Source organism: Oncorhynchus nerka, linkage group LG4 (assembly GCF_034236695.1).
Source record: "Oncorhynchus nerka isolate Pitt River linkage group LG4, Oner_Uvic_2.0, whole genome shotgun sequence".
NCBI classification, from domain to species: Eukaryota; Metazoa; Chordata; class Actinopteri; order Salmoniformes; family Salmonidae; genus Oncorhynchus; species Oncorhynchus nerka.
In genome coordinates this window covers 30,663,250-30,690,649 of record NC_088399.1, presented here as the reverse complement: position 1 = coordinate 30,690,649, position 27,400 = coordinate 30,663,250, and the positions used below count along the sequence as shown (strand labels likewise).

Sequence of the window (27,400 nt, the reverse complement as noted above, 5' to 3'; positions counted from 1 at the left end):
ACTTTGGCACTAGGCTGACCTGGGCAGAACACATTGAGAGAGTGGCAGGTAAGTGTAAGAAGGTGCTAAATGTGATGCGCTGTCTGACGGGGAAGGAGTGTGGGGGGGGGGGGGGGACCATGTATGTTGCATCGATCCGATCCGTAATAGACTATGGTAGCATAGAGTATGGTTCGGCAGCCCGAACCTTATTGGAAAGGCTAGATGTCATTCAGGGGCAAGGACTCAGAATATGTAGTGGGGTGTTTCGGACCTCCCCAGTGGCTGCACTACAGGTGGAGATGGGAGATTTGCCATTGCAGATTATGAGACAGCAGCAGCAGCATTCTGCAAAAGGGATTTTACAGGCATGATGGAAAACATGAGCGAGCACAGAACACGAGCTTTGGGTGGGTAATACCCAGGCGAGGGAGGTGGGACTGTATGCAAGAGAGTTTAGTCCAACGGTACCTATTCCTGTAAATCCACCATGGCTACTCCCACCTTCAGTAGTTGATCTAGAAGTGTTGGAGAGACTACGGAAAGATAGGATGGGTGTTGATCCATCTTATTTGTTTAATAGATAGATGCATACTGTGTATCAGGATTTTATGGCCATTTACACAGATCTTTTAAAAGATCCAAGGACAGGACGTACTGGGTCAGCATTTGAAGTGCAGGAATGTGGGGTGACAGTCAGTAAATGTATTTCAGATCATCTGGTTGTATACATGGCAGAGCTGATGGCCATACTGTTGGCCTTGCAATGTGTGGAGTAAGTCAAGCCAGACAGAGTAGTTATTTGCTCTGATTCATGTGCAGTGTTGATGAGTCTGCAGTCCTTTAGCTCACGTAGCAGACAAGACCTGCTTTATGATGTACTACAAACCCATGGCAGGATTAAACAGATGGGTATACAGATAAGATTTACTTGGTTCCCAGTCAGTGGAGGCTGCTGAGGTGAAGACTGCTCATAATAATGGCTGGAACGGAGCAAATGGAGGATTTACCACGAGCCTGTCCTCCTCAATTAAGGTACCACCAACCTCCTGTGGTCCCAGCCCATGTGGGGGTGGAGGGGAACTTGGTAGTTGATGTACCCGCTAAACCAACACTTAGAAGTGGGGATGTTTTAGTTTCAATGAGCAAGGCAGAGGCAAAAGACCGATATGGACAGTGATGGTGCAGAGATGGCAGGAGCAGTGAAGTAGAGATACTAAGGGCAGGCAATTATGTAATATTTTTCTAAGAGCAACGGGGCGGGCAGGTAGGATTTACTTTCTCTTGGTCTCTGGCCCACACTCCAGTACAGTAGGTGGTGGTAAGACACAATAACATTGGATGCCAACCGCTGATAAACCCCACCGAAGAAGATCAGTTTGTCAGAAGTTACAACAACCACAAAGTCGCAATTGGCTATCACAAAACGTGTCTTAATTTAAGGTTAGGCATAATGTTAGCAGGGTGGTTAGGGTTCAAATACGATTTTTTTCAGATACATTTTTTAAATAGGCTGTGGTAACTAGTGAGGACCGAAAGATCGGGAAGAAAAATGGATTTCCGGAGTCTCTCCAACCAATAAGCGCATTCCACATGCGGACACCAAGCGCAGCATTCAGAGCATGCGAAAGGGTAGTGAACAAATGCGATTGGTGCTGATGGGGAAAGCAGTGAATCCGCGGCAGCACACAAGAACAAATAGACTGCGGACATCCACGAAGGCTGTACTTGTCAGACCTACCGCGTAACCACCTGCATTATCCAACTACAGAGACGCATTTTTTAGTTATTGCCCCTTCAAAAAATGAAATAGTTTTGATAGTGGTATGAATTATCCGTATTTCATGGTTGTCTGGAACATTGTAGCCAACCGGCGAATTTGACGGGGGAAGGCATCCGTCTCCTAACAAGTGTGAGGACTAACAGCCACCATTTTCATTGCACGTCAGGTTATTTAGTGTTTGGGAAATCAAATACATTTCAAGATATTCGTATGAGTTTTTGGCAGCGTGAGTTTGGGGAAGACACAAAATAAGTGAGTTATCAGTGGGGTTGTCGAGGTTTCAGCTAACGTTGGCGAGCTAGTGTGTGATCTCGCACAGATACTCACCATGGAGAACGCTCACACAAAGACGGTGGAGGAAGTTTACAGCCATTTCAACGTGAACGAAAGCACAGGTCTAGGTTTAGACCAGGTGAAGAGGCAGCGGGAAAAATGGGGACCTAACGGTGAGTAACATGTTGCTGAAATGTGATATCCCTTCCCTGGCCACACGGTGTACGGCCTGCTAAACTCGCTACGCCGCTGGCATTCTTCAGCAACCGGCTTGTTTGAACGAAATGCTGACGTCACGAACATGTACAGTCTCGTGTGTTGAAACAATTTCAGTGAACGAGCTAAAGCAAAATGCTGTACATTTAAAGTGGTCAGCCTGTTCTAAACGATGTTCAGTATGTCTTATGTTTGTCTTCCAGTCCACGTCAATTTAGATGTATTTTCCCCTTTGAAACTCTTATTCGTAATCGGATAATTTATTTTCGGTTGTAACCTTCCTCTCTCACTGTTGTCCTCTATTTCCGGTGTGGTATCCTTTGGATGAATCGCAGAATTGCCTGCTGAGGAGGGTAAGTAAATCGTTCTATTTTTTTTTGTTAATTTACTTTTTATAGGTATCCAATTATTTGGATGCAATCAAACCCTCTTCTTTTCTTAGGAAAGTCTTTATGGGAACTGGTAGCTGAACAGTTTGGAGATCTACTTGTGAGGATTCTTCTTCTTGCAGCCTGCATATCCTTTGTAAGTATATAATTACTTTATTGAAATGAGGATGATGGTATGCTTCATATGTCCAGAATAAGTGTATGAGCATAATTGTTGGGGAACACACAAATCCCCTCTAGGGCAGATGGCACTGAAGAGTGTTTTCTGTGTCTCCATTAGGCCTTGTACCCACAGCTCCAGCCTCATGTCGGTTTTGTATGGTATCTGACTGTTTATTCCAGTGAAAATGTGATGTTTAAACTGGCATTCGTCCAATAATTTAGGGATAATTGGTTGTTGCACCTACTTGTAATGTCATTACATCCTAGTCTGCTATGTTGAGAACATCATTGATGGAGATTGAGTTTCTAGTTGTTAGTGAGTCACTGGTCGTCAGCCATTTTCTTGCACCTGTTTGGAGCCTCCTTTTCCTGCTGTTGCCCAATTATGCCTAATTTACTCCTTTTAGGCCCCATCATATCCCTTCTATTGAAGTCCTTCAGGGGAAGCAGTTGATCTGGACATAAACAATGTTTGGGTTATGTCACAAGTGGCCTCACTAGTGGTGATCCTGGTGAGTGCCAAGTTCACCTCTCTGTGACCCCATTTCCCTTCCTGTTGGCTCGTATTCAACGCCACATCACTGTAGATATCACCAGCAGCGGGGACAGTCACACACAGTGATGTTCAGGAATCTGGCCTGTAAATCACATCCAGCAGTGGCCGGGTCTCTCTCTCTCTCACACACACACACGAGAGTCCTAAACGTGCTTGAGCTGTCAAGATGTTCACATTTTTCATTGGCATTTGTTGCGATAGGCTGTACCTCTAACTGGGTGAAGAGGAGAATCCTAGTATATGACATTTCTAGTTCTGGCCTAGATTCTGATTGAGGAGACAACTTACTTCTTAACCTGTTGTTCTGAAATAGTCTTTGAGCAACAATAGACTCATTCACTGGATAAGATTTGATGATATGGGACTGATGCTGTCATTACTCTAAACACATTTACCAATACATGGTAGTGAGAGGCTTTCAATCCTCTATTCATTGCGCAAATGAGTCATATTATTGACTGTTATGCCAGAGAGCTTGACAAGGATAATTAGGTGGGCTCTGAGTAGAGGTCGACCGATTATGATTTTTCAACGCTGATACCGATTATTGGAGGACCCAAAAAAAGCGGATACTGATTAATTGGCCTATTTATTTATTTGTAATAATGCCAATTACAGCAATACTGAATGAACACTTATTATAACTTAATACAAATCAATTTAGCCTCAAATAAATAATGAAACGTTCAATTTAGTTTAAATAATGCAGGAACAAAGTGTTGAAGAATGTAAAAGTGCAATATGTGCCATGTAAGAAAGTTTACGTTTAAGTTCCTTGCTCAGAACATGAGAACATATGAAAGCTGGTGGTTCCTTTTAACATGAGACTTCAATATTCCCAGGTAAGAAGTTTTAGGTTGTAGTTATTATAGGACTGTTTCTCGCTATACGATTTTGTAATTCATATACCTTTGACTATTGGATGTTCTTATAGGCACTTTACTATTGCCAGTGTAATAGTATAGCTTCCATCCCTCTCCTCGTCCCTACCTGGGCTCGAACCAGGAACACATCGATAACAGTCATCCTTGAAGCAGCGTTACCCATGCAGAGCAAGGGGAACAACCACTCCAAGCGAGTGAAGTTTGAAACGCCATTAGCGCGCACCCCGCTAACTAACTAGCCATTTCACATCGGTTACACAAGCCTCATCTCGGGAGTTGATAGGCTTGAAGTCATAAACAGCTGCTGGTAAACGCACGAAAGTGCCGTTTGAATGAATGCTTACGAACCTGCTGGTGCCTACCATCGCTCAGTCAGACTGCTCTATCAAATCATAGACTTAATTATAACATAATAACACACAAATACGAACTTTAGGTCATTAATATGGTAGAATCTGGAAACTATCATCTCGAAAACAAGACGTTTATTCTTTCAGTGAAATACGGAACCGTTCTGTATTTTATCTAACTGGTGGCATCCATAAGTTTAAATATTGCTGTTACATTGCACAACCTTCACTGTTATGTCATAATTACGTAAAATTCTGGCAAATTAGGCGGCCCAAACTGTTGCATATACACCGACTCTTCGTGCAATGAACGCAAGAGAAGTGACACAATTTCATCTGCTTAAATTGCCTGCTAACTTGGATTTATTTTTGCTAAATATGCAGTTTTAAAAATATATACTTCAATATATACTTCTGTGTATTGATTTTAAGAAAGGCATTGATGTTCATGGTTAGGTACACATTGGAGCAACGATACGCACCCCATCGATTATATGCAACGCAGGACACACTAGATAAACTAGTAATATCATCAACCATGTGTAGATAACTAGTGATTATGATTGATTGATTGTTTTTTATAAGATAAGTTTAAGGCTAGCTAGCAAATTACCTTGGCTTACTGCATTCGCTTAACAGGCAGGCTCCTCGTGGAGTGCAATGAGGCAGGTGGTTAGAGCGTTGGACTAGTTAACTGTAAGGTTGCAAGATTGAATCCCCCGAGCTGACAAGGTAAAATCTGTCGTTCTGCCCCTGAACAAGGCAGTTAAGTTAACTCACCGTTCCTAGGCCGTCATTGAAAATAAGAATGCGCTCTTAACTGACTTGCTTAGTTAAATAAAGGTGTATTTAAAAAAATAATCTGACAAATCTGTGTCCAAAAATACCCTAATTAATCGGCCATTCTGATTAATCGATCGACCTCTAGCTCTGAGTTAATGATGCTGAGGCCTCTAGTGTACTCTACTGCCAGAGCGCAGTGCCTATCTCCCTGTTCATGATTGACTGTCGGAGACATCAAAATAAAATAAGAGGATGTGTTTTTTTTACTTTTCTCTTCATTCAAAGAAGTGGTCATTCCATAGCATACAAGTTCAAGCTTGGCCTTTATGAGCACTGTTGTGTGGGAAGCTACCGCTCTAGCCCTAGTGTAGCCTAGTTTGAGATTTCTAGGGATTTCTAGAGATTTCTTTTTCTTTCTTTTCAGTAATTTCTACCGTTGTTCCCTCTATCTCCAAGTCATTTCTATGAGGTAAAGAGGTTGGGCCTCAGCAGATGAAATTGCTTATTTTCTGTTATGTAATGTGGTTATTCAAACCACTGGTTTAAACCCATGCATCCTATTTCAGTGGCTGAGAAGGACTTAATGGAAATGAACACCACTTTAAAGAGCAGTCACTCACTGTTGAGAGGACAAAATGCTTTGCTAGAGACTGGATGCCTGAACAGGGTAGAGTTGTGTGGTGCTTTGAAATGGCATGTTCATGATTAGATTTGATTGATGTAGCTGAAAGTCCTGCAGCTGACATAACAATTAGGTGTTTGATGGGCTTGTGCTGACAATCACACTTTCAGCCCTGACGGGCATTGTCACTCTCCAACTGCTACTTTTCACCCAAATTGAATTACTTACTGTTACCAAGTGATTGCAATAGTGCTCCAGGCTCTGTTATCTTGACCCTTGCCTCTGGCTCGCCTCGTCTCCGCCACACCCTAAAGCTGGTATAACTGAGACATTGATATCTGCAACTGCAGGGCATAAAATGAATGTATTTTTTTGTATTGCTGTCTGACTTGTCTGCCTGTTTCAGGTGCTGGCCTGGTTTGAGGAGGGAGAGGAGACCATCACAGCCTTCGTGGAGCCTTTTGTAATTTTGCTGATTCTAATAGCAAATGCCATTGTGGGTGTCTGGCAGGTAAGCAGATCTTTTTTTACAACCCTTTTCTTTTAATATGGTGAACTTGGTTATTTTTTGGTTTGATAGACTGTCCCACCCTAAGAGGAATATAATTAATAGTAGTAGGCCTAGCTTATGATAGGATCAGGCCATATCTACAGATAACCGATTGCCTCACTCACTATAAATTGAGGGAATTGATTGTGTGTATGTGGAAGAAGCTGAAATCTATGTACAAATTGTAGCAAAGCTGTTTTTCCTCTGGCTGGTTTAATGAGTTTCAAGGTCACTCCAGTTAGTAACAACCATTAGTTGCCTGTGATTGGTCACTGAGCTGGTTCCCCTGATGGCAGGGATTGGATCCCAGGAAGAGGGTTTGGAGGGATCCCTGTGGACATCCTCCTGCCAGTTAACCGCCTGCCTGCCCTTAACCAATCCGCCGAACCACAGGGAGAGAAAATGCCATGAATATAAAAACAGTTCAAAATAGAACCAAGCTTAGAGTGGCACCAGAGGCTATTCTTCTCAGTCCTTTATGGCACAGGAGAATGAACATATCCACTGGGTATATATCTAGGCCTACACAGTGCCTTCGGAAAGTATTCAGACCCCTTGACTTTTTCCAAATTTTGTTACATTACAGCCTTATTCAAAAATGTATTACATTTTTTTTTATCATCAATCTACACACTACCCCATAATGACAAGGCAATGTTTAAAAAAATAAATGTACATTTTACATAAGTAATCAGACCCTTTATTCAGTACTTTGTTGAAGCACTGTTGGCAGCGATTACAGCATCGAGTCTTCTTGGGTATGATGCTACAAGCTTGGCACATGTATTTGTGGAGTTTCTCCCCTTCCTCTCTGCAGATCCTCACTAGATCTGTCATGTTGGATGGGTAGAGTTGCTGCACAGCTATTTTCAGGTCTCCAGAGATGTTCGATCAAGTTAAAGTCCGGGCTCTGGCTGGGACACTCTAGGAATATTCAGAGACTTGTCCCGAAGCCACTAATGCGTTATCTTGGCTGTGTGCTTAGGGTTGTTGGAAGCTGAACCTTAACCCCAGTTTGAGGTCCTGAGCGCTCTGGAGCAGGTTTTAATCAATGATCTCTCTACTTTTCGTTCATCTTTCCCTTGATCCTGACTAGTCTCCCAGTCCTGCCAAATAGTTAAACCTGGGTTTCATTGGACCAGAGAATCTTGTTTCTCATGGTTTGAGAGTCCTTTAGGTGCCTTTTGGCAAACTACAAGCGGGCTGTGGTGGCTTCCATCTGGTTACTCTACCATAAAGGCCTGATTGGTGGAGTGCTACAGAGATGGTTGTCCTTCTGGAAGGTTCTCCCATCTCCACAGACAAATTCTGGAACTTTGTCAGAGTGACCATCGGGTTCTTGGTCACCTCCTTGACTAAGGCCCTTCTCCCCCAATTGCTCAGTTTGGCCGGGTGGCTAACTCTAGGAAGAGTCTTGGTTGATCCAAACTTCTTCCATTTAAGAATGATAGAGGCCACTGTGTTCTTGGGGACCTTCAATGCTGCAGACATTTGTTGATACCCTTCCCCAGATCTGTGCCTCGACACAATCCTGTCTCGGCACTCTAAGGACAATTCCTTCGACCTCATGGCATGGTTTTTGCCCTGACGTCAACTGTGTGCCTTTCAAATCATGTCCAATCAATTGAATTTACCACAGGTGGACTCCAATGAAGTTGTAGAAACATCTCAAGGAGGATCAATGGAAACAGGATGCACCTGTGCTCAATTTCTCATAGCGAAGGGTTTGAAAACTGTTTTGACTTTTAATACATTTGCAAAAATTCTAAACTGTTTTTACTCTGTCATAATGGGGTATTTTGTGTAGATTGCTGAGGATTTTTTTTAAGGCTAAGTATCAAAATGTGGGGAAGGGGTCTGAATCATTTCTGAATGCACTGTATGCATCTATCTACACACAATACCCTATGATGACAAAGCGAAAAATAGATTTAGACATTTTAGCAAATGTATTAAAAGAAAGACCCCTTATTTACATATGTATTCAGACCCGTTGTTACTGTATGAGACTAGAAATTGAGCTCAGGTGTATCCTGTTTCCATTGATCATCCTTGAGCTGTTTCTTCAACTTGATTGGAGTCTAATTCCATATTAAAGCCCATGATTTTTGAATGAGACGTTCGACAAGCAGGTGTCCACATACTTTTGGTCATGTAGTGTGTGTGTGTGTGAATACAGCACGTTACTTTGATCTGTGGTAAAAAATAAAAAAAATAAGATTATATATAATCAAACTCAGCAAAAAAAGAAACGTCCTCTCACTATCAACTGCGCTTATTTTCAGCAAACTTAACATGTGTGAATCTTGTTATGTTCATACAAATATTTAACAACTGAGACATAAACTGAACAATTCCACAGACATGTGACTAACAGAAATGGAGTAATGTGTCCCTGAACAAAGGGGGAGTCAAAATCAAAAGTAACAGTTAGTATCTGGTGTGGCCACCAGCTGCATTAAGCACTGCAGTGCATCTGAACTGCACCAGATTTGCCAGTTCCTGCTGTGAGATATTACCCCACTCTTCCATCAAGGCACTTGCAAGTTCAGGCATTTCTGGGGGATTGGCCCTAGCCCTCACCCTCCGATCAAACAGGTGCCAGACGTGCTCAATGGGATTGAGATCCGGGTTCTTCGCTGGCCATGGCAGAACACTGACATTCCTGTCTTGCAGGAAATCATGCACAAAACGACCAGTATGGCTGGTGGCATTGTCATGCTGGAGTGTCATGTCAGGATGAGCCTGCAGGTAGGGTACCACATGAGGGAGGAGGAGGTCTTCCCTGTAACGCACAGCGTTGCGATTGCCTGCAATGACAACAAGCTCAGTCCGATGATGCTGTGACCCAATGCCCCAGACACACCGCCCCTCCACCTCCAAATCGATCCTGCTTCAGAGTACATGCCTCGGTGTAACGCTCATTCCTTCGACGATAAACGCAAAACCCACCATCACCCCTGGTGAGAAAACCGCGACTCGTCAGTGAAGAGCACTTTTAGCCAGTCCTGTGTGGTCCAGCGACGTTGGGTTTGTGCCCATAGGAGATGTTGTTGTCGGTGATGTCTGGTGAGGACCTGCCTTACAACAGGCCTACAAGCCCCCAGTCCAGCCTCTCACAGCCTATTGCGGACAGTCTGAGCACTGATGGAGGGACTGTGCGTTCCTGGTGTAACTTGGGCAGTTGTTGTTGCCATCCTGTACCTATCCTGCAGGTGTGATCTTTGGATGTACCGATCCTGTGCAGGTGTTGATCCACGTTGTCTGCCACTGTGAGGATGATCAGCTGTCCGTCGGGTCTCCCTGTAGCGCCGTCTTAGTCGTCTCACAGTACGGACATTGCAATTTATTGCCCTGGCCATATCTGCAGTTCTCATGCCACCTTGCAGCATGCATAAGGCACGTTCAGGCAGGTGAGCAGGGACCCTGGGCATCTTTATTTTGGTGTTTTTCAGAGTCAGTAGAAAGGACTTTTTAAGTGTCCTAAGTTTTCATAACTTTGACCTTAATTGCCACCGTCTGTAAGCTGTTCGTGTCTTAACGTTCATCCCACAGGTGCATGTTCATAAATTGTTTATGGTTCATTGAACAAGCATGGGAAACAGTGTTTAAACCCTTTACAATGAAGATCTGTGAAGTTATTTGGATTTTTACTTTGAAAGACAGGGTCGTGAAAAAGGGATGTTTCTCTGACTTTGCTGATTAGTATATATTTCCTCAATAAAGAACTTACGACTGATGTGATTGTCCCACCTAGCTAGCTTAAGGTGAATGTTCTAGACCACACAGTTTAACTGAGAGGGACAGAATGTTGGAAAGCATTTCACGAGCCACACACTGTACTGAGCGGCAGAGGTGTGTTCAGTGGCAGTGTGAACTGTGCAGCCGATTGTTCTCAAATGAGAGCCGAGAAGGGGTGTGGGTGAATTACAATGAGTCTTTTTGAAGTGTGGGTAATCTCATTTACATCCTGCACATAAAGAAAAATACTTGGCTCTCAATTAGAGGTTTGTCCAAGCCACAGTATCCAGGGTGTATTCTGAATTCAATGACTCACCACAGGGTTCTATGGCTAGAGACAGATTTCATTCTCTTGGTTGAGGAATATAGTCCACAGTTTGGCAGGATGCAAAAGCCATATGGAAAGAAAAGACTTCTGTACTAAACTCGAGTAGTCAATGACACCACTGACCAAAAATATATAACTAGCTAAACAGACAGACTGTATGGACCTGCTTTAATGGGATTCCTTCCAGCTGTGGGTGGACATTTGCTCAACAGGACACTCTTTCTAGTTGTCTTATCACCTCTAAATCTTGTTGCCATGCGCACGGCGGGTGCTAGGAGTCCCTGTGCCCATCAAGCAGCGATCCGCTCTTGCCTCTGCTCCCACTCGGATTGAAAAAGAAAGCAGAAAGGTAATTAGGTTGTGTGCCTCCAAGCCTGCTCCTGCTTCCAAGGTGCACACAGCCAAATCAATAATCCATCCGGTCCATGACTGGCCACTTGACCGCCTTGGGCTTTGCCAGAAGTCTAGAGGAAACAACAAGCAGAGAGACATACCCGTACAACGATACAGGTAGTGTCAGTGAGACTTTTCTTTTACCCCTAAAAGGACCCAAGACTGAGGAGGGAAAACTTGGCATGTGGGTGGAAAAGGGGGGGCATGGTGTTTCAGGCCAGTCAGGGTAATGAATGGAGACTAAAATAAAACTGAGGAGAAAGTGGGACGAGGGTTTCTGCATTAGTGAGAAACGAAGGCAGGAAGGGAAAATAGGACCTCTTTTCTCTCTGCTCCTGACCTGGGGATTCCAGTGGGATGTTTGCGCTATCTTTAGCCTGAATGGGGAGTTATCTAGTTAGATCTGGCGTTTTACAATGACAACTCAATACAGGCTACTCCTTTCTCATAACCAAAGTTTTACTATCCAACTCCATTCCCCTCGGCATCTAGGGATTTCTTGACACCTGGGAGCTAAAGTAAAACTTCTCTTGCATCTCGACTAGAGTGACTGGAATCACACATCTTCCACAATTCTTGCAGTACCTTAAACATCTGGTTTCCAGTTTTTTTCTGGCTTGGGTTTTAAGTGACACAAGCATGTTTGAACAGCTGGGGCTAAAAAACCTTGGTTTGCGAGTTATAAAGCGTCAAAGCTCATGAGACCTGATACTCCAGCGTTGCACACATTGATGACGAATAGTCCTGCTAGAGTAAAGGAACTCATCTAAATGTCCCGTAGCAAAAAAAGGGATGAAATGACGAGGCTGAATTCATTGGGTTTATGTCTGACCTTTTCATGTGAGGATCCCACTGTACTACTGAGTAGTGTATGGGTTACTCGCCTTACTCTACCATTGTGATAGCCCCATGAGCAGTAGAGAGAATAACTAGAGTGAAGTCTAGCTTTCTTGACTCAATCTAGCAAAACCATGTTCTGTAGAACTGCACACACTGTGCTCCAGGGGAGGACTATGCAGTTAATTACTTTTCCACTTTATGCAGTGAGTAGGCAAGAAGAATGGCTATGTGGATCACTAATCTTTAATTAAGTTGATCAATCAAACTGTATAAGAGATGTATAGGCTAATCACATTGTGTTTTCCCTTGAGCAGTTAATCTACTTGAAAAGTTAATCTACTTTGCTGGCAACACCATTACACAGCCATGATTCAACCGACTGACTAACTTATAAACGTAATGACTAGGGCTTTAAATTAGGATTTGTGCTTTCAGGAAATATTCAGACCCCTTGGCTTTTTCCACATTTTTACATTACATTAAAATGCTGATTTAAAAAATAAATAGTTAAATTTAAATTTTTTAAATTTTTAATCCGATCTACACACAACCCCATAATGACCAAGTGACAACAGGTTTAGATTTTTTTGCACTTTTTTTTTAATAACTTTATTTACATAAGTATTCAGACCTTGTGCTAGGAGACTCAATTGAGTTCAGGTGTATTCTGTTTCCATTGATCATCCTTGATGTATCTAAAATTTGGAGTCCACTTGTGCTAAATTGGATATGATTTGGGAAGGCACATACCTGTCTATATAAGGTCTCACAGTTGACAGTAAATGTCAGAGCAAAGCCAAGCCATGAGGTCAAAGGAATTATCTGTAGTTCCAAGACAGGATTGTGTCGAGTTAGATTTGCAGAAGGCTACGAAAACATTTCTGCAGCACTGAAGGTCCCTAAAAACAGTGGCTTCCATCATTCTTAAATGGAAGAAGTTTGAAACCACCAAGCCAAACTGCGCAATCGGGGGAGAAGGGCCTTGGTCAGGGAGGTGGCCAAGAACCCGATAGTCACTCTGATAGAGCTTTAGAGTTCCTCTATGGAGATGGGAGAACCTTCCAGAAGGACAATCATCTCTGCAGCACTCCATCAATCAGGTCTTTATGGTAGGGCCAGGCGGAAGCCACTCCTCAGTAAAAGGCACTTGACAGCCCGCTTGGAGTTTGCCAAAAGGTATCTACAGGACTCTGACCGTGAGAAATAATATTCTCGTCTAATGAAACAAGACTAAACTCTTTGGCCTGAATCTCAAGTGTCACTTCTGGAGGAAACCTGGCACCATCCCTACGGTGAAGCATGGTGGTGGCAGCATCATACTGTGGAGATGTTTTTCAGAGGCAGGGACTGGGAGACTAGTCAGGGTTGGGGCAAAGATGAACAGAGCTAAGTACAGAGAGATTCTTGATGAAAACCTGCTCAGGACCTCAGACTGAGGGCAAAGGTTCACCTTCCAACAGGACAACAACCCTAAGCACACAGCCAAGAGAATGCAGGAGTGGCTTCGGGACAAGTCTCTGAATATTCCTTGAGTGACCCAGCCAGAGTCCGGACTTTAACTCGATCGAACATCTCTGGAGAGACCTGAAAATAGCTGTGACTTGTGAAAGGCTACCCAAAACGTTTGACCCAAGTTAAACAATTTAAAGGTGCTACCAACTACTAATTGAGTGTATGTAAACTTCTGACCCACTGGGAATGTGATGAAAGAAATAAAAGCTGAAATCATTTTCTCTATTTTTCCTGACATTTCACATTCTTGAAATAAAGTGGTGATCCTAACTGACCTAAAAATTGAATTTTTACTAGGATTTAATATTAGGAGTTGTGAAACTGAGTTTAAATGTATTTGGTTAAGGTGTATGTAAACTTCCGACTTCAACTGTAAATGTGATATATATATATTTTTTTAAATATACGTTTGCAAACATTTCTAAACCGGTTTTTGCTTTGTCATTATGGGGTTTTGTGTGTAGATTGATGGGTGGGGGAGGAAACAATTTAATACATTTTAGAATAAGGCTGTAACGTACCAATGTGAAATCAAGTTGTCTGAATTCTATCCGACTGCACTATACATGTTATATCACTACTGCTGTATCATCAAATTAATTATCTAAGTGAGTCTCCGAAATAAATGTAATGTTATCTGATGTTAACAGTTTATGGATTTCATGAACCTACTTTTATTCTTATGGGATATTTTCAGTACTTTCCTGGGTAACTTATCAGAGAGGGACATAATATTGAAACGAGCAAACAATGCAAGAGGGGAAAAAAATAAACATTCAGCAGTCCCTTAATCAGTTGGTGTGTGTGTTCTCCGATTATGACCAGACCCCCAAAAATTACCAGAACGATGGGTATGTTTATAGCCGCGGATATGCGCCCGTTCTTGGTGGTTGAGAATAGGGTGTTTCGGCACCTCGAAAGTGCCCGAGCAACATTACACGCAACATCACACGTGCCATTTTTAAAAATCTTTGTAAGAAATTGTAGCATAGGCCTATGCAATGTTTACATTGATTTACATTGATTGTTTTTGTGTTGCGTGAATCGTGTTTTAATTTTAGAGAAGACTAAGTGTGGTTCACTGTGGTTTACGTGTGTTTTACCTCTGCGGAATCCCCTGGGGTTGTTGTCTCTGGTCCCTAACTCCTCGATCATCTCTCGGGCCTTCTGCTGCACCTCACTGCTCCCAAAGACTTACACCTCACCTCGTAGTCCCCCTTGTTGATCTACAACACGCACACGGGGAGGTTACCTCTATGGGGGTGGTTTTGATTAGGTGTAGTATTGAAAATGCATAAAAAAATTAAAAATGCTAACATGCTACTGCTGCTACTAAGCAAATGTAATGTCTAACGTTAAGTTCATTTACTCTAGCATGCCATATTCAGTTAAATTAGGCTAGCGATGGCAGTTGTGGAGACCGGCACTTATGGTAGTTGGGACAAAAATGATATGCTCTGTTGAAGTTTGTAAGAGGAGCCGTTATCTGTCAGGTTGTTTGCCATTGTATAAGCAAACAAAGCTTGTCTGGGGACGTTGGAGGATATGGTGACGAACATGTTCAGAATACCTTTTGAATTCTTCTCAGTCTTTGACCAAACTACTTCAATACATGCGCCTTGGACCAATCAATGCCCACCGGTTATCACGGCAACTGTTAACTACCTACAACACTTTCCCTGCAGCCTGTATTTTTAATGGAGATGTTGTCCGTGTTCCCATCCAATGAGGCCAGCGGGTGTGCCCTGTCCAGAGAGCTGCCAGGCTTGCTGCTTGTGACGGTACCTCTGGGATTAATCCCACGGGGAGGGAAATGTCAGCAGATCGCTGGTAGTTGATTGGGGGTTGGCGAGACGGAGGGTTTAATTGTGGTACACTGTGCTCCAGTCCTCAGCTATATCTGATGGCATACTGACTGTGACGTTAAACATACAAGATGTTAAAAATATAAGTCCATTGAATTCCCAGGGTTGACTGAGCCAGGAATGTATTGTGTCCTTAAATCTGAAATTGAGCCCTTTTAAGTGTAATGGCCGTATTTTCATTTGATCCTATTGTTAGTTTTTTCTTTGGCGTGTGATGAGATCAACAGATCAGCGTTGTAAAAACGGTGCTATTTCTGGCTATTACAATGTCCAATGATTTGTTGTTGGATACACTTCTCGTTGGGTTTGCATCCTTTCCCAGCTTAAGGGTCACTGGTCAAGTGATCTTTCTCATTCTTTAACCATCTCTAAATGCTCTTTGTGTGGGATCTGGTTGTCAACCCACATGTGAAGCTTACATTTATCTCTGAAAAATATTGATTTAATCTGATTGCTTTTGTCTTACAGGAGCGAAATGCAGAGAATGCCATTGAAGCGCTCAAAGAGTACGAGCCGGAGATGGGAAAGGTGTACCGGCAGGACAGGAAGAGTGTGCAGAGGATCAAGTCCAAGGACCTTGTACCAGGGGACATCGTGGAGGTGGCCGGTAAGATGCTTAGAGCGTTGGGCCAGTAACTGGAAGGTTGCTGGTTTGAATCCCCGAGCTGACAAGATCAAATTCTGTCTTTCTGCCCCTGAGCAAGGCAGTTAACCCACTGTTCCCCGGGCGCCGAAGACGTGGATGTCGAATTATGGCAGCCTCCCGCACCTCTGATTCAGAGGGTTTGGGTTAAATCGAAGACACATTTCAGTTGAAGGCATTCCATTGTGCAACTGATTAGGTATCTCCCTTTCCAATACACTGAGCATCCGGCCCACCAGCTGATTTTAGGTGGGGTGGTGTTGTAGTATTTTTAGGTTTAAGTAAACACTCCAGGCCAGACTTAAACAACAACTCGAGCCTAAACGTTTGCCCACCCCTGCTCCGTCCCAGTGATGCATGTCTGCTTAGCTTTGATGACCCAGTGTTGTGTGATCACAGAATATTGTTTGAGTGCAGGTGTCAGTTTATTAGGGATGTGTATCTTTCCCTTTAAAGACGATTCAATACGTATTTAGATACAGGGATGATACGTTTTTAGTTTGGTTAGAGTATTAATTGATACGATTTGATGCAGTAACATTTGTTTTATAAACATTCATTTTCCATTCTAAATTCAGATCTACTGCTGTAAGCTCATGAACTGGGTGCCCTCTGAGCTGGGCGATATGGCCAAAATATTATATGGTATTTATAAAAAATAAGAGGGTATTTTTAGTTATTTAATATTTAAAATTCTACATTTGCTTTATGTGTAGTGAGTGATCCAAGGGTGATAACACATATATATACTAAGTGATTTCAATGAGTCTTTCTCCATTCTTGTTGTTTTATGCTGTTCAATTCAACTTCAACCAAAACAAATTTCAGCACTTTTATAATTTCTGCATTTCCTGCACTCAATTGCAGTGGTGGAAAAAGTACCCAACCGTCATACTTGAGTCAAGTAAAGATGACTCAAGTAAAAGTCACCAAGTAAAATACAAATGATGTAAAAGTCTAAAAGTATTTGGTTTTAAATATACTTAACTATCAAAAGTATAAATCATTTAAAATTCCTTTTTTATTAAGGAAAGGAACCAATTGGCACCATTTTATGTATTTTTTTATGTTCATTTACTGATAGCCAGGGGCATCTCCACCACTCAGACATAATTTACAAACAAAGCATTTGTGTTTGAGTCCTCCAGATCAGAGGCAGTAGATGACCAGGGATGTTCTCTTGATAAGTGCATGAATTGGACCATTTTCCTGTCCTGCGAATTAAAATGCCAGGCAGGAGTTATTGTGACAGGGTAGGAACTAAAGTGTTGATACGTGTTTCCTAGGGGACCCTATAAGCTTTGGCTACTTTGCATGTTTTCTCTTAGCTACTTCATGTAGCTAACATATTCTTGCTTTGCATATTCCTCTTTGATTTAGAAGATACTGTTGCACAAACAGGATGCTGATTTTAGGTCCACACCATCAGGCTGTATTAGCTAGCTACTTTTGCTCTTACTCAGTACATTTATTAGCTGGCTAGCTATTAGCATTAGCGGCTAACAATTAGTCTCAAGATTTATAGCAACTTTCTAAGAAAATAAACTAGATGTTTGCTGATGTAAGAAACACAAACTTATAGTGTCATTATAGAACGCTAGTGGATTTATATTAAGATGCAAAGTGAAAACAGCATTGTCATCAACATTGTTGCATGTGCTATATTGACCATGCAGACTGAAGTGTCTGAAGTGAAGTGCCTCCTGGTTGAGGGAACATCAAATGCGCTATTTGAGTGACATGGGGCGTGGCTAGGTCTGTGTGGAAAGTGGCTCGGAGAGAGATGACTCAAAGTAGCAAAGTAAACTATAAAGAATGACATTACACATGGCGTATCACATTTAACAAATCAAACATACAAATACCGGTATAGAAGGTAAAGTAAAAACCCAAACCGGTCCCTGCATCAATACTGGTATATCATAAAATACGGTATACCGCCCAGCCCTACTCTGAGACCTGTGTGTGTAAATTATGTATGTCTATGGTGTATGTACAGTAGTAGCCAAAAGTTTTGAGTCTGCTGCCTCAGTGTCTTCAGATATTTTTGTCAGATGTTACTATGGAATACTGAAGCATTTCATAAGTGTCAGGCTTTTATTTACATGAAGTTGATGCAAAGAGTCAATATTTGCAGTGTTGACCCTTCTTTTTCAAGACTTCTGCAATCTACCCTGGCATGCTGTCAATTAACTTCTGGGCCACTTGTCCCGAAGCCACTCCTGCATTGTCTTGGCCGTGTGCTTAGGGTTGTTGTCCTGTTGGAAGGTGAACCTTCACCCCAGTCTCAGGTCCTGAGCCCTCTGGAGCAGGTTTTCATCATGGATCTCTTTGTACTTTGCTCCGTTCATCTTTGCCTCAATCCTAACTAGTCTCCTAGGCCCTGCCTCTGAAAAACATCCCCACAGCATGATGCTGCGACCACCATGCTTCACCATAGGGATGGTGTCAGGTTTCCTCCAGATGTAACGCTTGGCATTCATGCCAAAGAGTTCATTAGACCAGAGAATCTTGTTTCTCATGGCCTGGGGGTCCTTTAGGTGCCTGTTCATTTTTTACTAATAAAGCCTAATATCACGTAAGCTGTTGTAGAATTGAATGCTGAAGAAGCTGCGCAATTGTGCAAGATCAGGAACGGGCCACCTACCTCGCGTTGGTCAGCGTGCGAAGCTATTGCCTGGGGTTGTTCGGGATACAAAATTGCTTGTAGATCAATGACTGTCAACCCAGTTACATGCAGTTCGACATTGACGGAGAGGACGCATCAGTTACACTAAACACCTCTAATCTTTTGTAACAGTATAACTTTAGACCGTCCCCTCGCCCTTACCCGGGCGCGAACCAGGGACCCTCTGCACACATTAACAACAGTCACCCTCGAAGCATCGTTACCCATCGCTCCACAAAAGCTGCGGCCCTTGCAGAGCAAGGGAAACTACAACTTCAAGGTCTCAGAGCAAGTGACTGCGCCGATTGAAACGCTATTTAGCGCGCACCGCTAACTAAGCTAGCCGTTTCACCACATAAGCAGCAAAAAAATGTGGACCGGTGCATGACCCGCGGAACGATGCACTTGTATCTTAAACATTTGAATCTGGTACCGATGTGTATCAGTGAATCGTTACATCCCTACCGTTTTTATAGGTGTGTTTCATACGCATGTGTTCATTTTTTTTTTTTTGTGCACATCCATGTTCCTTCATGTAAGAAGAGCGATCAAAGCTTTGTTGCTCCTCATCTCTGCTCTCCCCAGTCGTCTCCCTGTCACGCTAAACCAGGAGAGAGAACACCGCCTGACATTTGCTCTGCTAATTGATTTACAGAAACTTTCACTGCCATTGATGCACCCCCACACTATTTGATCTTGGCTGGTGAATGTTGTTTCAAAGTCTGGTTTAGACAACTTAGATGAGCCATACCTTTTATAGAGTTGGACCGTTCATTGGAATTAAGTTGAAATGTCAGTCCTGAGTTGAACCCTTTTTTGTTTGCTTCATCACTGCAATGCTCTACACTTGTCAGACTCTCCCAACAATGAATTCTTTCAATGTAAAACTGGCAACTGTTCAGCCCGCTCTGTCTGCCTCTCTCTCATATGGAATGGCACTGGAGGAGGTTGTTTGAATGTGAACTCCACCCATGCTGTTGTAAAATCTACATGTACAGTCACCTGGCTGCAGTGGGAAAGGTAGGCTCTGCTAAAAGTGCAAGTTATTTTCCATAGCAGGCTCTCATCAACAGTGTTTGAGATGTAGATGAGTCTCTCACCCAACTCATACATCTGTTCTGCTTAACACTGCTCATCTCCCTGACCAATACAATAGTGGCACCAGGTGAGTGGAGTTGCCTGTTACATAAGAGCTTGAGAGCTGTAAACGGATTGAGGGTCATATGAAATTAGTCTCTGTGTGGGTGGGGGGTAATTTCTAGGACATGGGGATTGCATATTGGATTAGAATAGGGTTACAGTGAAACCAGAATACTGTGGCCTCAAACTCCATGTCCCCTCAGGCTCTTGGCATTCACAACTCTTTCCCACGACTTACTTCCTCTTGTCATCCGGACCCAGCCTCCTCAGATTGGCTTTTCTCCTTCAGCTTCAACCAATTCATGGCCTGTCCCCTTTTTACTCTCCTTGTCTTGTTCTCTCTGTCACCCAGCGTCCTAGAAAATTACTTTTCTTTCTCTCTGCTTCAAAGGAAAGGTTGGAGGTGGTTGAGGGGGTTTGCCTATTACTTAAGACGGCTGCCTTTTCCCACTCCTGCCACTGCACTCAGGAAGTCAAATGAAGGGCTTTAGTTAACCCCTCACACTGCAATTCCAGAGTAACTACATACCAGTAAGGCAGAATATGTGGATGTTTGTGCGGTGAATAAGGAAAGGAGTTGATGCATGATATGAATGCTATGCCGCTAAGTAGCATCTGTGTTTTATCCTGGCCCAGAGTCCCTAGAGCTGCCAAATAGGAATCTTAAGTCTTGTCAAGAGTAAGGGTTTAAACAGAGTTCTGAGAGTGTGTGTACATCGGTGACCGTTTGTTATCTCGTGAATATCCCACCTTTTGGCTTTATCTAAGCAGAGCGCACAATGTTCAGTTCTTCCTCCTAACCCCCCCCCCCCCCCCGAAGAGTGAGTCAGAGCTGACAGGCTGGGCTGGAGCTGCTGTCTCCACCTTTCTGGAGCCCAGTGACATTGGAGGTCTACCGGCAAGATGATACCATCTACCTACCTTCCACTTCCTTCCACTTACTGTACATTTTAATTCATTTGTTTACTTGTCAAAGACCACGCACAGTTTTGTTTGCAGTCTACACTGAAATGTTTAGTCAATCTCTTACACACTGATTTGCTGCTCATCTGGAAACAGCCAAGGCAATCGGTGCTGTCATGTCAAATCCCAAACGCTACGCCTTCCTTTAGACTGCATCAATAATCCGGTATCTCCCCACTGTTAAACCATAGTAAACACGTTTTCCATGACTCAGTGGTTTTTATGTAAGTTTCTTAAAATAGTCTGTCCCCAAGTTTTTGTCCCAAAAAGTCTGTCAGCAATGGTATTGGCTGCCTCCAGGTGTCCTTTTGGGGTCATACCAGACTGCAACCACCATGGGGTCAGGGGTCTTTCTCTTCCTCTGAGGTTGTGGAAGGGGGGGGGTTAGGGAGATGGGTTGGCAACAGCTTGCTACCGACCCCTCAGGTACTAAAAACACAGTGATGTTAACGTGGTTGGAGAGAATGACCTGAACATGAGCTGTGGCACGTGCCAGAAACCTTAGTGCCTTCATCACCTCCTCAGCTGTGGCTTTCACTTGAACCGCCTGCCTTCAACCCCCGAGTGGGAGAGTGCAACCATGCATTGACACGGGACAGACGTGAGGAGGAACGAGAGCGGGAGCCTGGGCTAAGCAGCTGTCAAGACTAGGTTTTTAGCTTAGTGTTGCTGCTTACAGTGGCATTCTCAGGCACTCTGCAAAAGGTTGCTTTCTATATATATTCCCTCCTTCTCCTCCCTCGTTTTTCTATTCACCCACAGTTGGCTATGAGTAACAGGGATTCTGTGTTGTAAAACGTTGGAACATCGGCAGTAATTCATCTTTCACCACCTCTCCTCCCAATACATTTTTTTTCTTCCAACTGAGCTGACCACCACCACCTCCCACTTTGCCATGGCAATAACCCTGACCCCTTGGAGCAACAACATCCTGTATATAGGAGTCAAACAAGAATGGCCTTTCTCTTGGTCTCTGTGTGGCTGGCTCACTTTGGTCTGCATGTGTGACCCAGTTTTATGTGTGTGAGTTGGACCACCGCAGGCTCTGGCTTTGTGGTCTTGTTGCCTTCTACAACATACCACCACCATGGCAGTGCTGGCAAGGTGGTCCAAGGGGCATAGACAGCATCTAATGTTTACAAAGGGCACAATTTGATCAGATAAATCATTAGCGAACTTTCCTTGCAATTTCCTTTCATGTGTTTAGGCTTTTGTCCTCAAGCGATCTGTTTAACTCTGCCCTATCCGTCTTTCCCTCTTCTCATTCTCATCTGGCTCTCTTCATCCTCCCTTTTCTGTTTTTCCTTTTTTCTTTCTTCATTACACAACTGACACTAAGGGGCTGTCTGATTTTATTAGGTCATGGATGTAAGTTAACACAGCATGCTGTGTATCTCCAGCTCTTTGTTTTATGTACCTTGGGTTTGATGAGGGCTCTTTTCTCTTTCCATTCATGAGAACACCAGGTGGTTCGCTAGGGACTTTGACTGCTTGAAACGACCTGGAGACTTTGTGCCTACGTGCAACCTCGCCAAAGAGCTGTAGGTGCTAAATCAAACCTCCCTGGCCACTGAGGAGTCATGGGCTTGCGAGGGGTGGTGCCACTACTCTCCTTAAGTAGGCGATAATAGGCTACACGAGGAGTCGGCAACCTGTCTCATGTGAAATGGCTATTTATCTTACCATTTCTACCGATCTGCATGCAAGTTCTGATTTTCATATGCACATTTTCATTAAACGGTTTCATTTAATTTATAATAACGTCTTCATATCTCAATTGTTGTCATGTGGTTAATTACAATTCTATCCAAATCTAAATGAAAATTATACTTTTTAGGTTTGTATCTTTATTGCCAAGTATGTAAAAATGGCCTACATAAAGCCAACAAATAAAAACATTGCAGCCTGCAGGTAGAAAATATCCTATAAATCACATTGGCTACACATGGCCTGTCTGCATCGAACTTGAAACATTGTATCAACTTTTAACTTGGGTCAGGCCTGAAGCTTGCACTAGCGAACTTGCAGCATTGTATAACATATTCTGGGCCTTCACTTTCCCTCGCCATTGAGCTCAGGACAGACACAGCTGTAGGCTATTTGCGCACGGGATAAGAAGCTTGGGCAGAAGCTCACTGGCGCTTATTACCGGCACCTCAAATGTTCTGCTTGAGCGCCTGTTCCTCTTTATAGAATATTCTTTTAAGTATTGTGGAGCTCCTGCACCTAAATACAAACAGTACCAGCACCCAAAATGAGTACTGTTACCTATTTCAGTCCATGTCAAGCACTGATAAGAAGAAATCAGGTAGGCCTATTTTATGATGTTTCCACTGGGCCAGAGCATGACATTTTTCCCTTTCACACTGAGTGGTTATAGAAAAGGGAGAGAGCTGGAAAGATTTTTCAGCTACATTGATGAACTATTGTAATTCTCAATGGATGTAAAAACAGACTGTTTGCTTGCTGTTCGAGGTGAAGAAAAAATTACTTTGAGACGCTCCCCAAATGGGCACATTTATATGCCTACATTTCTGCACAGGCCAGGTAGCCTATAGGCCTACTTCTATGTGTGCGGGTCTTTACTCAGTATTAGCAGGAGCAAAGTAACACGTTGTTAAACTTGGGAGGCGCTTGGTGATGCATAGGTTTGATTTGGACTCTGCATGCCTCTGGAGGCTCCGCAATTGCATCACAACCTCCATATGGCGCCTCCAACCACATTTTCAGATCAAGCATAAATGGGCTTTTAGTCTAGGGTGCCCAATGGATGAGTTCACTGAGGTGTGCATGCATACGGTACCAGTCAAAAGTTTGGACACCTTCTCATTCCAGGGATTGTCTTTATTTTTTACTATTTTCTACATTGTAGAATAATTAGTGAAGGCATCAAAACTATGAAATGACACACATGGAATCATGTAGTAACCAATAAAGTACTAAACTAATCAAAATATTTGATAGATTCTTCAAAGCAGCCACTCTTTGCCTTGATGACAGCTTTGCACACTCTTGGCATTCTCTCAACCAGCTTCATGAGGAATGCTTTTCCAACAGTCTTGAAGGAGTTGCAACATATGTTGAGCACTTGTTGGCTCCTTTTCCTTCACTCTGCGGTCCAACTCATCCCAAACCATCTCAATTGGGTTGAGGTCGGGTGATTTGTGGAGGCCAGGTCATCTGATGCAGCACTCATCACTCTCCTTGGTTAAATAGCCCTCACACAGCCTGGATGTGTGTTTTGGATCATTGTCCTGTTAGAAAAACAAATAACATATCCACTAAGCGCAAACTAGATGGGATGGCGTATCGCTGCAAAATGCTTTGGTAGCCGTGCTGGTTAAGTGTGCCTTGAATTCTAAATAAATCAGTGTCACCAGCAAAGCACCCCCACACTCCTCTGCGTAACAAAGACACAGAGGTTGGAAAAAATCTCAAATTTGGACTCCAGACCAAAGGACAGATTTCCACCGGTCTAGTGTTCATTGCTCGTGTTTCTTGGCCCAAGCAAGTCTCTTATTATTGGTGTCCTTTTAGTAGTGGTGTCTTTGCAGCAAATTGACAATGAAAGCCTGATTTCACGCAGTCTGCTCTGAACAGTTGATGTTGAGGTGTTTGTTACTTGAACTCTGAAGCCTTTTTTTGGCCTGCCATCTCAGGTGCAGTTATCTCAAATTAACTTATCCTCTGCAGAAGAGGTAACTCTGGGTCTTCCTTTCTTGTGGCTGTCCTCATGAGAGCCAAAGCGCTTATAGTTTTTGCGACTGCACTTGAAGAAACGTTCAACGTTCTTAAAAAGTTCCGTATTGACTGACCTTCATGTCTTGAAGTAATAATGGACTGTCGTTTCTCTTATTTGAGCTATTTTTGACATAATATGGACGTGGTCTTTTACCAAATAGGGATATCGTCTGTATCCCACCCGTATCTTTTCACAACAACTAATTGGCTCAAACGCATTAAGATGGAGGAATTCCACAAAATAACTTTTTAACAAAGCACACCTGTTAATTGAAATGCATTCCAGGTGACTACCTCATGAAGCTGGTTGAGAGAATGCCAATAGTGTGCAAAGCTGTCATCAAGACAGTGTGGCTACTTTGAAGAATCTCACATTTTTATTTTAACACTTTTTTTGTTACTTTTTTGGTTACTAGATTCCATATGTGTTTATTTCATAGTTTTGATGTCTTCACTACTCTACAATGTAGAAAATAGTTTAAAAAAAATAAAAACCCTTGAATGAGTTGGTGTCCTGACTTTTGACTGTTCCTGCTCGACTAAAACAGCCTAACAACCAACCAAACAATGACCAGTCGACTAATTGGGGTCAGCCCTAGACTAATAACACAAATAGGGCTGTGTCTTTCCTCAATAACTGTTTATCTATGGAGTTATTCATAAATGCCCTTAATTTCTTTCATTGAGCTTTGGTTTTTGGATTCACCATTGATAGCAACGATCCTGTCAAAGACATGCTGTTAGGCTACTTGATGATCAACTTGTCGAATGAAGACTTATTCTTACAAGTGCTCTGCTCTCATTGTATTCAAAAGTAGGTTACCCTACTCCATGACCCTTTTGTGTATTGGGAACGTTGTTCGCTATTAGCTAGTTTTGTTTAGGGGCACTTTGACTGACTTCATAAATTAGTCCACAGGGGGCTTGGGAAAACTTTTGTCATTGTATTTCTTCTTTTGATCTACCCTCATCTTGCTCCATCCTTTCTCTCCTACCAATTCATCCTTCAATCTCCCATCGATTTTTATCTGCACTGAACAAAAATATAAATGCAACATGTAAAGTGTTTGTTTCCTGAGCTGAAATAAAAGATCCCAGAAATGTTTCCGTATACACAAGTTATTTCTCATTGGTTTACATCCCTGTTAGTGAGCATTTCCCCCATGCCAAGACAATTCATCCACCTGACAGGTGTGGCATATCAAGAAGCTGATTAAATGCATGATCATTACACAGGTGCACTTTGTGCTGGGGACAAAAGGCCACTAAAAATGTGCAGTTGTCACACAACACAATGCCACAGATGTCTCAAGTTGAGCGTGCAATTGACATGCTGACTGCAGGAATGTCCACCAGAGCTGTTGCTAGAGGATTTAATGTTAATTTCTCTACCAATTAGCGACCTCCAATGTTTTAGAGCAGCGTTTCCCAAACTTGCTCCTGGGGACCCCAAGGGTGCACGTTTTGTTTTTTGTGCTAGCACTACACAGCTGTTTCAAATAAGGGTATTCCACAGGCCACAATCAACAGCCTGGTCAACTCCGTGAAGGAGATGTCGCACTGCATGAGGCAAATGGTGGTCACACCAAATACTGACTGGTTGTCTGATCTACACCCCTACCTTCTTTTAAGGGATCTTTGACCAACCGATGCATATGTATTCCCAGACATGTCAAATCTATAGATTGGGACCTAACAACCTTTTCAATTGACTGATTTCCTTATGAACCGTAACGTTGTAAGATCTTTGAAGTTGCTGCATGTTGTGTATTATTTTTGTTCAGTATAGTTTGAAGCCTGGCGGGTGGCAATGAAGTTTTGACAGCCACCTAGGATGAAGATGATAGCGCTCCATTCAAAACTTTACAGCTGAAGTTTGTACATTTTAAGGCTGGGGTTTTATCAGAATGTTTATAGGGATGAAGCTAGAAATAGGTAGCTGCTCTTCAAGTGTTTTATGTACTCCCTAGCCTCTTGTCCCTATGGTGGCGCTATAGTGAGTTTCTTGTGTATAGAGACAGTGCTGGCTAGGTGGCCTCCCCTGTTCCATGAGGGCCATAGCAGAGACTCTTGCCCAGCAGTGTTCACATCTAAACCCCCCACTACTGCACTGTAGAACTGATCAAAATAGTTTTCCCATTTTTGGATATGCCTTTCGCAGGTCTCATGCAATTCGCCTGTCTCTCCCCCCCTCCTCCTAGCACTGAGGATGGCCAAGGGTCTGTTTACATGTCTGTCAGAACTCTGTCCTCTGGAGAAGGAATTTGTCAGGGGCTCTTGTTTGTACAGTAGGCCTTTTTTGTTGTCTGTCTATATAAAGTAGTTTATATTCTGTAAAATTACATCAAAAGAACAAGCCCTTTTTAAATTCTGCTTTCTTAATCAACCTGCCTGAAGCAATTTATCAATATAATTTGGAATTCCTGTGTTCTTTCAGGCCGACAGTAGGATACGCTGATACCCTCTCAGCCATGGCTAATAAATGTGAAGAACCTTTAATGAGCTCTTGTGACTGTCCCATTCAGTGGTGTGAAGAGTATTTTGGAATTTAAGTTTGACTTTTGTTTTACTGGCAATTACCAAAGCCCTGTGAATGGAAAGAATGACCTACCTTTTATTTTTGTCCCGCGCACTAGTTTAATGGAACATTAATATTGTTTTACATATAATTTTCTCTCTGCTGTTATCCAGTTTTATTTTTCACGAGCCTACATTCTGCACATTTGAGTGAGCCAGTGTGTGTGTGTGTCTGGAGAGTTGGACATGCCCTGTGAACAGCATTAGTTTTGACCCTCTTGCTCATGAAGGAACTAATTGAGTTTGATGAAGCTGTTCTGTCTTCAGAGGTTTGGACAGCATATTTCACTAACATTTTGAACATCTCATGACTCAATTATGCCTTCAAAATGCCCCATCCTCATGCACCTTATGCCTAATTTGTTTAGATGTTTTGTGCTTAATCTGTGAACAACAGGTTAGAATGTACCATTTACTGATGTTATCCTCCTTCAGTATAATC

General features: G+C 42.8%; 1 protein-coding gene across 4 annotated transcripts in view; it reads left to right on the top strand.

The window, feature by feature from the left end:
• The first annotated feature begins 1,362 nt into the window (after positions 1 to 1,362).
• The window catches only part of LOC115121873 (sarcoplasmic/endoplasmic reticulum calcium ATPase 2-like), a 47,409-nt gene continuing 21,371 nt past the window's right edge, over positions 1,363 to 27,400 (top strand). For 2 of the 4 annotated variants that reach the window (XR_010463761.1, XM_029651009.2), the window contains exons 1-5: positions 1,364 to 2,208; positions 2,587 to 2,604; positions 2,694 to 2,776; positions 6,404 to 6,508; positions 15,695 to 15,833. Coding sequence is in view for 3 of the 4 variants with exons in the window: in XM_029651009.2 (XP_029506869.1) it covers positions 2,091 to 2,208; positions 2,587 to 2,604; positions 2,694 to 2,776; positions 6,404 to 6,508; positions 15,695 to 15,833 (463 nt within the window). In the remaining variant the exon portion in view is untranslated. Of the gene's footprint in view, positions 2,209 to 2,586; positions 2,605 to 2,693; positions 2,777 to 3,226; positions 3,315 to 6,403; positions 6,509 to 15,694; positions 15,834 to 27,400 lie in introns of those variants that run through there. The other 2 variants (XM_029651017.2, XM_065017444.1) reach the window with 2 other exon arrangements.